General features: G+C 50.7%; 1 protein-coding gene across 2 annotated transcripts in view; it reads left to right on the forward strand.

The window, feature by feature from the left end:
• LOC144170856 (phospholipid scramblase 2-like) overlaps positions 1–12,342 on the forward strand; it is a 70,716-nt gene that overhangs the window by 30,975 nt on the left and 27,399 nt on the right. For both annotated transcript variants that reach the window (XM_077700879.1, XM_077700880.1), the window contains exon 6: positions 11,960–12,124. In XM_077700879.1, coding sequence (XP_077557005.1) covers positions 11,960–12,124 — 165 coding nt within the window. The remainder of the gene's footprint in view (positions 1–11,959; positions 12,125–12,342) is intronic.

Below are 12,342 nucleotides of genomic sequence, written 5' to 3' on the forward strand. Positions count from 1 at the left end.
TTATATCCGGTCCCGCACTATAAGCGGTTACGTTATAAATGGTCTACACTGTATTTCACATGTTTTCAAAGTTTTCCTATCGAAAACCATTGCAAAGACGTGTAGAAAAAATACTTATGTGCACTGAGGCGACAAACTACTTGTGCAAGTTGATGAAATAAACGGGATTTTGAAAGCGCCGCATCTCCCGAACGACATTACTTTGCACCTGCATCTTGGTGCAAAAAACTGCTCCCAAATCTGATTGAGCTGTCTCGCCCCTGATGGCTCCATAGCCTTCCATGTTCATGGCGTTTTATCCGGCTTCTTCGTCCTCCTCTATCATGTCCAGATGCCTCGGAAAGTATTCACGCAAGTCTAGGCCGGCCCGGATTCTTAGTTGACCCCTGAAATTCAGAGCTTCAGAAAATAAAAAGAAAATTGTTTGTATGTAAGTTGACCCACGTACACAAGGAGGGCAACTGCCAAAAAACAAGCTGCGTTTACTAGCCACGTGCTGGTTCACTCGACGCCACCGTTGTTGCTGGATTTGTTGTTACTGTCGTCCTCGTAGCTGTTGCCCTCTTGGAGTCGGTGAAATATTCGGTACTGTCAGGTGCATTTGCAACGCTCCTCTCCTTGAAAGCTGGTGCTGAGGCTTTCCGGGGTGCCATCTGAGGCTTGTCTCGAGAACACCTCCATTGTGGCTGTTTCTTCCATCGCGGCTGAGTGGCCTCCTTGCCTGGAGGTTCAGTGAGTTCTCTGCCACTGGCACCACCTTCCGTTCAAAGGGGTCGCTTAATGACACCGCTACTGATACAGTGGCGCCAAGCAGGCGAATTCACTCTGCCAACCCGATACGGAAAGCGTAAAAAAAGAAAAAAATTGGCGCAGCTTGCACTAGTGATGCAAGGCTGGAGCAGAGCTGGCGGCCCCTCTCCCACCGTCGGAGGCCTGGCTGTTGCACCTCGCATGGATTTCCGAACCTGCCGCTGAAAGTCCTCCGTGACTGGCAGGCCCGGATCGTTTTGTCCGCAGTCTTTCACATCTCTCCCAAAGTAAGCTGCGTTAGCACGCGCTAGAACCGGCGGCAACTGGCTTCACGAACTCGCCGTCTGTGCTCCCCACTTCAGGCGCGAATGCACGGGAACTGGCGAGGAGACGAGCACGCGAGAGATCACGCCATGAATGCTGGGCAGAGGGGTCTCGAAGGTAGAGCTGGATCACACTCACGTGCATTCACTACTTTCTCTCGGTATTTTTTTACTGCCAAGCAGTATACCTCAAACCAGCCAAGGAAATTTCGTGTCCGTGTCGGCAGAAAACTCCCAGGCTACTACTGGGTACACAAGCAAGCATCCCAGGCTACACCCTGGCTACACAAACAAACTACTGGCACCGCCAGGTATTGAACCTGAGTCCGCATAGAGAAGCGTAGCGACAGCCCGTCATCGTGCCGACTAAGCTACACCCACCCGTGGAGACAGAGGAGACAGATGGTGGTTTGGATTCAGCGTCTGGAGAGGGGGAGGGCGCTCTTTGGTGGCGACGCATGAAACAAGAGTGAGGGGGAAGCTGTGAGAGAGGTGACGCGCGTGTCGCCCTCATCCTCACCCTTTGAAAGACTCAAAAATTGGCCGCCAGAAATGGCACGTTCCAAACTGCACAGTGAGGCGCCGGTATGTGCGAGATGAAAGCAAGCAAAAGAAGAACAGAAATCCCGCTTGCGCTGTTCTAGGCAGGGTGCACGCGAGCACTGCGAAGGCGGGAAATTTGGATTGCATACAAACCTCCGTCCAAATCATCGAGAGACAAGTGAGACAGGGAGGCGAAGAGCGTGATGGGGGGGGGGGGGGGGGTAGTGAGTGAATGCCACGTGTGTGAAGTGCAGAGCAGTGATTCGCCCTAATGAGGTGTATCGCCGTTATCCGCTAACTGCTACCACCCCATGCCATTCAAATTTCCCTCCTTTGCAGTGCTCGCACGCCCCCTCCCTGAAACTGCGCCAGCGGGAGTTAAGTTCTCTTTGTGCTTTTCTCCCCGCATGTGCCAGCGTTGCACTGCCACATTTTGCATTTACTATCGTAAAAACCAACCCAACGGGCATCCTAACTAAAGGAATGCAGGCGCTGCCGGTTAATTGCGTATATTTATGTACCTATAGTTTTCTTTGCGCTGAACAATGGGAAGATGTATGACGAACGCCAGCATTTCACGAGTTTCGATTGCTTATGACTATATAAACCGCTTGGCTTTCGAAGCCTCTGGGGTACGCTGCGAACGATAGCGTTACTTGGATTGGATTTGATTGGATTGGCTACACTGGCCGAGGTTGACCAGTTTCACGTAGCTCCTGGAGAGCCGTGCTGCGCAAGTGCGAGGATTGAATTTGATTGCATTGGATTAAATTGGATTGGGTTGGATTTGGATTAGATGATAAGCAGCAGTAAGCATGATAATTAGCTAATCCTAGACAGCCAGGAAAGCTAATAACCAGCTGAACCTTAGCTCACGCTACGTATACCCTGGCATAGCCGCTTGGTTTTTGAAGCCTCTGGGTTACGCCGCAGCGAAGGGACTGTGACAGGCTACACCGTAACGCCGTGGTGATATGCTTGGTTCAAGTGAGTGAGCTAGGACGACAAGGCGAGCGCCTAAAGCACTCTGCACTTAAAGGAGTACTGACACCAAATTTTGATACCTAAAAAATGATATAATTGGCTTCAGTAGTTTGTACAGATGCCTCACAGAAATTTTTGCAGCGATCCGAGGCCGGAATCGCATCTAAAATCGATTTTGATTGTCCAGGCCGCGAGCTTCCACAAATCGGCAGCACTAGCGCAATTGCTTTCGGCGTGACAAAACATTGGCCTGCGTGTCTGGCCGGTTCAGGGTGACGTCATATAGTCGTTTTCAGAACCGGAAACGATATCCTGCGCTGCTGTTGTCGGTGGTATTCGTTTGGGCAGGAGACGTGGACGTAGCTGTGTGAGCAATGCTTGTAAACGTTGCGTGTTCGACGTCTTTGCTCTTCAGTTCGTTGCCGGCGCATGGTGTTCGGCACTAGTGCCGAAAACTGCGCGATGTCGACGGGCACCGCGGCGACGCGGCGGTGCGCGTCGCCCAAGTTGTGCTATGGCAAGCTCGCGGTATGCGAAGTACTGCTCGTGGAAGCCTGTCCGAGCAAATCGACGACGACGCCAAGATGCATTATTTTCCACGCGACAACATGCAGCGCTAAACGTGGGCTGAGTTCGTGCGCGCCGGCGGCCGCAACAACTGTCGCCCAAGCCAGCGGGCTCGGGGTTGCACGGGTCACCTTGGGTGTCGGGAACTTAGTATCGTGGCGACTATTTGATCGCTGGTACCTGTACAACTGCGAATGACCATCCCTTACACAACTTTTCACCACTCTATCATCCCCTTTTTCGCATATGAAGCTTTATTTTGGCTACAATTTCCGTTCCAGCGATCGGTGACCAAGACTTCTGCCGCGGCCTGTTTTGATTCTAGCGCGCAGGTGGCACCATCTTTCGGCCGCTCGCCGTACCGTGGTGCCGGCAGTGCTGGGTCGGAGCGCCGAACCTCCACTGCCGGTCAGCGTAGGCTTACCATCGCGGCAAATATCTGAACGCCACTTTTAAATTCAGCGCTGATAACAACTCCTAGCACAATTTTCAACACACTAACATCTACTTTCTCGCATGTGGAGCTTCTTTTTCGTGATCAGATTGATTAGAAGAGTGGCGACAAGCTGTTGCTATCACGGTCTGCGCCGGTTCAAGCCGCAGTGATATTAAAAAACGGACGACGGCGAAGACATCGCCGGCCTAATCGCCTGGCCAAATAAAGTTGTTCTGTTTGTCGGGTGGCAGTGACTCATCCAAGTCTGACGATTCAGACGACATGTCGACTGCGCGGGCGAGTCACGGACCATGTGAAATCGTAGCAGACGATGCAGCGAACGCATGGAGGAAAGAAAAACGTCCCTGACGTCACGAGTGAGACCGTGACGTAAGGCTGGCCCGCTTGCAGGCTGGCCTTCGAACGGCCATTTTCCCGCGCGGCGACCAAATTTGAAATTGGTTGCAATAGACGTGCTATAATTAATTCTCTGTTGGCGGCTGACGGCTTTCGGTTCGATTTTCGTAATTACTGGACCAATAGGTATTCTTTACAGCATAAAAGCTGAAAGCGAGAAATTTCGTGTCAGTACTCCTTTAAAATGCCAGCTTGTTGCTTGCACTTTGGTTTGTCACGGCGACGGATGCTAGTGGCTGCAGGGCTGCACTTAGCGGGGCCTCCAGGTGGCGCTAACTTATCTTATTTGAATGAGTGCTGAGCACGTTTGAATATAGTATATCATTGAATCTAAGCCAATGTTTGACTTTTGTACAGCACTTTTATAGAAAAAGAGTATTGGCTTAGAATTGAGTAAATATGGTATGTCCGTGAGCAAATGAAAACCTTTCTGTCCGTGCAAAGGATATACCTTGGCATTGGGGGGCTTTTCTTCTTCCTCAGTAAATCCTCGGTGGTGTGAGATGGGGGGGGGGTTGCATTTGTGTAACCAACCTGCACCTTATCCCCTTTTTCTAGAGTTTTTGACCTGTGGTGGGAGATGAATTGAATGAAAGTGGAGGAAAGGAGAATGAGTTGTAGCTTGTCATAAAAACATGGGCGTACCTTGGAATTTTCGTGCTTTCTCGTTGGTCTCGAACAAGCAGTGGGTGAAGTTTGTAAACAGAGTGCTGTGTATGGGTGTTGACTTTGAGAGAATAGGGGAGGAGGTGACCGCCTGAAGTCTTGGCCATTCTCTTTGAAACTTGTTGGAGTCCTGGTCTCCTTTGTTAAAGAAGAAAGGGGCAAGTTATAAACTTTTCTCATTGTAATCTGTCGGGGAGTTTCACCACGACTGTTGAAAGGACAGCTTGATAGGAGGGGTGGCAGGTGGGGAGAAAATTCTTGGCTGTTGACGATGACACGAGCTCAAATGGAAGCTCACATTGTTACACAGTGTCCTAGTGAGAACCCCCAGCAGGCACTCCTTATTCAATAACAAAATGCTGCAGGAAGTGGCAGACGCTTGCATTGTTCTTTAAGGTTTTGTGGTCTGAGACGGGCAGCAACCGAGTTTGTAGAAGCCAATTAAATGTTGAGACTTGTCCTGCCCTCTGTTTGCTTCTGAAAGTGGGGACATGAGAGGCCCGCCTCGGGTACAATCGGCAGCCTCTGGGAGGGGAGGAGCCTGGAGGAGGCCCCGACTGACTGGGGTGGCAAGTCAATGAGGCCACGAGAAATGACAGCAAGCGTGTACCGCGGAGCTTTCTACTAATGGTCACGTCAATGTCTCAGCCAGTTCAGAGATACTGACCAGGGAGAGCTGGTTGTACACCACACACCGCAAACACCCCTTAATCACATTAACACCCAAACAACAAAAAATGAAACAAACAACCGAGCAAGCAGCACCATACAACTGGCTACAGTTCGTATCAAATCCTAGTAACAGTGTTAACAAAGTCCTGTGCAAGGGTCCTCTAACTATTGCACAACTACGTGTCCTTATTGGACTGGCCTACCCTGGTGGCCAGCGCTGATGTGGCATAGACATTGCCTGGTTGCGATGCGGCGGAAGATGTGGGGCTGGTGGGGATGGCATCGGTGCCGCTCGTCTCGACAGGGGTTCTTGGTGGCTATCCCTGTGGTAGCCTGGGGATCGTCGCTGTGGCAGCACCTGGGAGGATCCCAAAGTGTCGCTGTGTCGGGACTGTCTGAGCGTCGGCCGACAGGCGTAGCAGCTGGACCCAGGCGCTCGCCACTGGGGCCACCGGGGCACAGGTTGGCGGTGTGACTCGGAGGCTGGCACCAATGCGATGTCAGCCTGCTCCTGCCTTGCGTGACATTGTCGAGGCCTAACTCGCTTCTCCCAGACCGTCGGCTTCTCGTGCTGCTTGCCCGTGCTGTTCTCGTGCCTGCCTCCTCAGCCCGCTTGTCCAGGCTTGAATGTTCTCTCCCGGGGAGTCACTCTGTGCTCTGATAGGCTTAATTTGCCCAGCTGCACTTGTCACTCTTCTATTCGCTGCTGCCTCGCAATTATTCGCCGTGGCATTCTCCTATTGGTCCGCTCGTTCGCGGCTCATTTAGATTCCGTTCTCTTCTGCGTCTTCGACTCTTTGTCCGCACACAATATCCCTATCCTCTTTGGGGATTGCCCCTTGAACCGTGGCAGTAACAAACTTGGTGATCATGCCCAACTCGCTGCTCGTTACGAGCGAGAGTCCTTATTGGTAAGCAGGCACAAAGGGCGCAGCGATGGTCATGTAAACTCTGCCTGTCCATAGGAGGCACGAGCTCGTTATCACTGCTCCCTGGTGACCCACAGTTGATTGTCTGTGGGGTCTAATGCGCTAAACAAGCTTCACCTGGGCTGTGAGGCATTGCACTGTGGTGGAGGGCTCCCCTCCATCACCTGCAGGGGATCTTTGAAGGGGCCATGCAGGCAAAACACAAGTTTGGTTCATTCGAAAGATTGCCTCGTTGGGATCATGCTGACACCACTTTTAACGTATACTTCACTCATGTAAGTTACACAGTTAGGAAAAAAGGGAATGGCCATGCGACCCACTAGCTCATCTCCCAAAACAGAGCCTATGATGTCATAAGCCCTGCTATGCGATTGGCTGAGGCCGGCAAAAGCAAACGCATATCAGGTGGGGCTTATAAGCTTGCTGAACAAGCTATTTGCACTTAAATGTAGGGTGCATTTATTTTATAGCAGTAAGAAGCGTGGGTGAACAACGAAAGTTGCGAACGAACACGTAAACACCGAAGCAGTTAGTGCGGCACTTTGCTGGCTGACACCCACTAACACAGCCATCAAATGTGCTGGACTGGTCTGAAACCACACTCACCAACTGACACAAGCAGCACGGTCGCTCACGTGACCATGTTTGTCGAGTCATAGCCTAAGTTTTAGGAAACGATTAGTATGAACCGTAATAAAGATACGTCAGGTATAGAAGTCCGGCCAGAAGCAAAGTTCGAACACTGGCACTTCAGCAGTATTGCAGCGCCATCTATGAAAGTGGGTGCTAAAACATGATAACCAAACGGCCGTCTGTGAGATGTGAGCAGCCCTGGTCAGCAGGCTATATTTAGTTTTATGGTCTTGCTCTTACTATGTCATTGCCGACATCACGGAAACACACGATTTAGCAGGAAATTTTAAATGTTTAATTTCTTGGTGAATAAAGCATTGTTTGCTGCCAAACAAGTGCTTAGGGACCTATAAACCACTAAATCTTCGAAATAAAGCAAACTTGTATTTTGTCTGCATGGCCCCCTTAAAGGAGTACTGACACGAAATTTCTCGCTTTCAGTTTTTATGCTGTAAAGAATACCTATTGGCCCAGTAATTACGAAAATCGAACCGAAAGCCGTCAGCCGCCAACACAGAATTAATTATCTCACGTTTATTGCAACCAATTTCAAATTTGGTCGCCGCGCGGGAAAATGGCCGTTCGAAGGCCAGCCTGCAAGCGGGCAGCCTTACGTCACGGTCTCACCCGTGACGTCAGGGACGTTTTTCTTTCCTCCATGCGTTCGCCGCATCGTCTGCTACGATTGCACATGGTCCGCGACTCGCCCGCGCAGTCGACATGTCGTCTGAATCGTCAGACTCGGATGAGTCACTGCCACCCGACAGACAGAACAACTTTATTTGGCCAGGCGATTAGGCCGGCGACGTCTTCGCTGTCGTCCGTTTTTTAATATCACTGCGGCTCGAACCGGCGCAGACCGTGATAGCAACAGCTTGTCGCCACTCTTCTAATCAATCTGATCACGAAAAAGAAGCTCCACATGCGAGAAAGTAGATGTTAGTGTGTTGAAAATTGTGCTAGGAGTTGTTATCAGCGCTGAATTTAAAAGTGGCGTTCAGATATTTGCCGCAATGGTAAGCCTACGCTGACTGGCAGCGGAGGTTCGGCGCTCCGACCCAGCACTGCCGGCAGCACGGTGCGGCGAGCGGCCGAAAGATGGCGCCACCTGCGCGCTAGAATCAAAACAGGCCGCGGCAGATGTCTTGGTTACCGATCGCTGAAACGGAAATTATTGCCAAAATAAACCTTCATATGCGAAAAAGGGGATGATAGTGTGGTGAAAAGTTGTGTAAGGGATGGTCATTCGCAGTTGTGCAGATACCAGCGATCAAAAAAATAGTCGCCACGATACTAAGTTCCCAACACCCAAGGTGACCCGTGCAACCCCGAGCCCGCTGGCTTGGGCGACAGTTCTTGCGGCCGCCGGCGCACACGAACTCAGTCCACGTTTAGCGCTGCATGTCGTCGCGTGGAAAATAATGCATCTTGGCGTCGTCGTCGATTTGCTCAGACAGGCTTCCACGAGCAGTACTTCGCATACCGCGAGCTTGCCATAGTACAACTTGGGCGAGCTCGGCGACGCGCACCGCCGCGGTGCCCGTCGACATCGCGCAGTTTTCGGCACCAGTGCCGAACACCATGCGCCGGCAACGAACTGAAGAGCAAAGATGTCGAACACGCAACGTTTACAAGCATTGCTCACACAGCTACGCCCACGTCTCCTGCCCAAACGAATACCACCGACAACAGCACCGCAGGATATCGTTTCTGGTTCTGAAAACGTCACCCTGAACCTGCCAGACACGCAGGCCAATGTTTCGTCACGCCGAAAGCGATTGCGCTAGTGCTGCCGATTTGTGAAAGCTCGCGGCCTGGACAATCAAAATCGATTTTAGATGTGATTCCGGCCTCGGATCGCTGCAAAAATTTCTGGGAGGCATCTGTACAAACTACTGAAGCCAATTATATCATTTTTTAGGTATCAAAATTTGGTGTCAGTACTCCTTTAAGGGGGCCATGCAGACAAAATACAAGATGCAGGCTCTTAAAACAATTTCTTTTAATTTTCAAGTAAACTCTATGAAACTTGTCAGCCTTGCTGCGTTTTCCCCACTGATTTCAAATATGGCATTAATTTTTTAGTTGGTCAATTATTTTCCAAGATAATTATAGGTAATTAACCATTTTTGGAGGAACAATAGACAAAACTGTGTTGGTCATAAAACTGTAATCTTAACATTTTCCAACACTATGAACACTGGTGAGTGCAATAAGACAATGAGTTTTTCGATGCATCGCTTGGAACTAATTTTACAGCTCATTCAATTTCAGTGCTTGAAATAGGCATTCAAAATTTTTTTTTCCCCTGGTACTACCAAGGTTTAATGAGCTGTCAAATTAGTTCCGAGCGATGCATCGAAAAACTGATTCTCTTATTGCACTCACCAGGGTTCATAGTGTTGGAAAATGTAAAGATTAGTTTTATGACCAACACAGTTTTGTCTATTGTTCCTCCTAAAATAATTAATTACCTATAATTATCTCGGGAACTAATTGACCAACTAAAGAAATAATGCCATATTTCAAATCAGTGGGGAAACGCAGCAAGGCTGACAAGTTTCACAGAGTTTACTTAAAAATTAAAAAAGTTTTTTTAAGAGCATTGTCCCCCCTTAATGTGCACCAAAATCTCGACACATGGCCGTTTTCACTTATTGCTTCATGCATTAGAAAAGCAGCCAGCGCGGCCGAGATAAAACCCGCACCCTAGGGCCCCGCTGCACAGCGCTCTAGCCACTGAGCCACCGCGGTGGGGACACACAGTGACACACAGTGGGTCGTGCTGGAACTCCTGCTGTGCGAGCTGGTGCAAGGTACCGGGTGGCTTGCTTGAGTGTCAGCTGCTTGCACTGTCTGGCCTTAAAGGGACACTGAAGTCAAAGTACACGTTGCTCTAGATTGATAGATTAGCTCACTGAGGACACGACTATACCACTCTTGCGCGTAGCTTTTTTAAGGTAAGGTAGAAAATAGCGAAGACGTGAAGCCAGGTACTGCGGCCACTGGCTACGCTGCCCGAATTGCACTGCAAGTGGTGAAAACATCTGGCATGTGCAGCATCTTCCCTGGCTGTCGCTGTGTGGCGCCACTCAACCATACTTGGGGCAGCGGTACCGCTTTTCGAGGAAGCATGCAAGCTGCACACGAGTGGTTGGTTCGACGCCAACAGTCACGGGCCTCAAAAGGATGTGTTTTTTTTTTTTGTTTTTCAACAAAGTGTCAATACTGATCACGGGTCCTATGAAGGAACATTTTGCTTTGTGGTCCAAAGCTGCAAATGACGCAGGAGTTCTGGAAAGCATAACTGATTTGACCAAAATGGACCAAACCCCTCATTACATGGTAGCATTGTATCCGGTTGCTTCTATAGATGGTATTCACTGAAAAGTTTAGCTGTCAAATTCTTCGTTTAGGTACACTGGAAACGACCACGGACATGGCCGAAGCGCCACAGACATGATGCGGCTTGTGCCACTGCAGCCGCATGCCGCAGAAAAAAAAAAGCACCGGCGTGTGTCATGTGCTCCGTTGAAGCCCATTCCAATGGTTGTGTCAACAGGGATGTTATTAATTGCACTAACATTGGAGTCGAGGCATTACTTTGCGAACGTCCAACACACATGATGTGCTTAGCACGGACCATCCTGTGGAGCCAGACGTAACCAGTGACGGCGCACGCCCACGCTTGCCTGCATGCGTGCCTCGCCAGTGAACACAACCTGCATTATCGCTGCCTTGCTTGCTTCCGGTTTATCATGGCACAAACGGCCGCTGCAGCCACTGCTTGCGTCACGTTTGATTAGCGTTTGATAAGTGGTTCTTCAGCAATTAAGGCATCTTTTGGCACCGAATCAATGCTAAAATGGCTATGGCAAGGTCAGACTTTCGTGTGAAACCAACTTGCTGGTGGTCTTCAGTGTCCCTTGAGCTCTGGGATAAACAGAAGGGTGGGAAAAGTTTGCCTCTGTGGTGGATAGTGCACCAACACAATGGGGGTGTCAGGCGTCCCCATGCCAGGTTCCTGTTTTGTTTATGCACTGCCTTGGGTGGCACAAGAAGACACGTGTCTTTTGGGAACTGCCTCTGTTGTGCTGAAGAAACTTCCTGTTGTCTTGGTGGCCCCAAAAATCACATGAAGGCTGGAGTATATAGACGATACCTGGTTGTGAGATGATGGAACGGCAGGAAGGCAATGCAAGAGTCTCAGTTAGTTTGCCCAAAATTAACATAACCTGAAAGCATTTGAGAAGTGAGAGTACAGGTCGCATTTTGAGAGCTGCCCTGTGCAACCAATGGTGCGCACTAGCCAGCACGCTACGACTCACACTTCGCAATGGGTGTGGCAAGAAAGTGTGGGAGAAGTGGAGAATGGGCATGAAGTGTGGCAAGAAGTGTGGGAGAATGGGCATTCTTGTCACGTTGTTTGCCTCAAATTTGGACAAGTGGGCACAACTTGAAAGAGCTGTTTTGGCCTCTGTGTGTCGGCAGCTGGTTTTATCCCTCCTCGGATTAATAGTGCAGGTCATGGAGGGAAAAAAGCTTGGGTGAGGCCCCCACCGCTGCACTGGGAGACGTGTGGAGGAAGTCCCGTGGTTTTTTCACACTCGTCGGAGATCACTGGGAACCGCGTCCTAGCAACGGCACTGAAGGTCAGCCCACCGAGGTGCTACGTCACGGTGTGGCCTAGCCCAATACGACTCAGCCAATGTTGGGCAGAAACAAAAGAGGTGGCAGTGGCACGTGAAAGGGCGACCTCCGAAAATGGTGGGAGCAGCTTCACCGAAACGTGACATCAGGGCCTCTCCTATGCTTTCCTTCGCCTGTGACGCAGGTCGTAGTCCGCCTAATTGTGCACGCCCTTTGGGTGAATGAGGTCGGTCCTACTTTGTGAGATGTTGGCATTAGTGCAGTGCATGACATTTGCGCCTGCGCTGAGGGGAAGACTGCGTTGGGGAGCCATTGGTTAGCGGCGGACCAGGTCTGCCCAGCCATGCAGCAGCGGCCTCTCTCCCTCCCCCCCCTTCCCCCTGCCGCAGAGGCTGGAGGTGTCCGCTCCCCCGTACTCGCCCATCGGCTACGTGGTGCAGGAGTGGAGCATCCTGACGCCCAAGTTCCGCGTGGAGAACGCGGACGGAGAGTGCGTGTTCAAGATTGAGGGCCCCTTCTGCACCTGGAGCATCTGCGGAGACGTCGAGTTCAAGGTGGGCCCTGCCAGAGGCAGCCATCGGCTGGCAGTAGCAGGGTTTGCGTGGGATGACCCAAACTGTTGTCCCCTTGCTGAAACTCTGTAACACTATCGCGAGGTTGATCACGCAGCCATTTGTATGAGGATTAGCGTGAAACCAAAAACGCTTGGGTCAGTGCCGGGGATAAAATCTGGGATGCACAGCTTGTGAGACAGCAATCATGACCACGCTGC

The sequence above is a fragment of the Haemaphysalis longicornis genome, unplaced genomic scaffold, assembly GCF_048455015.1.
Source record: "Haemaphysalis longicornis isolate Haplotype H1 unplaced genomic scaffold, Haemaphysalis longicornis Haplotype H1 scaffold_2, whole genome shotgun sequence".
Lineage (NCBI taxonomy): Eukaryota > Metazoa > Arthropoda > Arachnida > Ixodida > Ixodidae > Haemaphysalis > Haemaphysalis longicornis.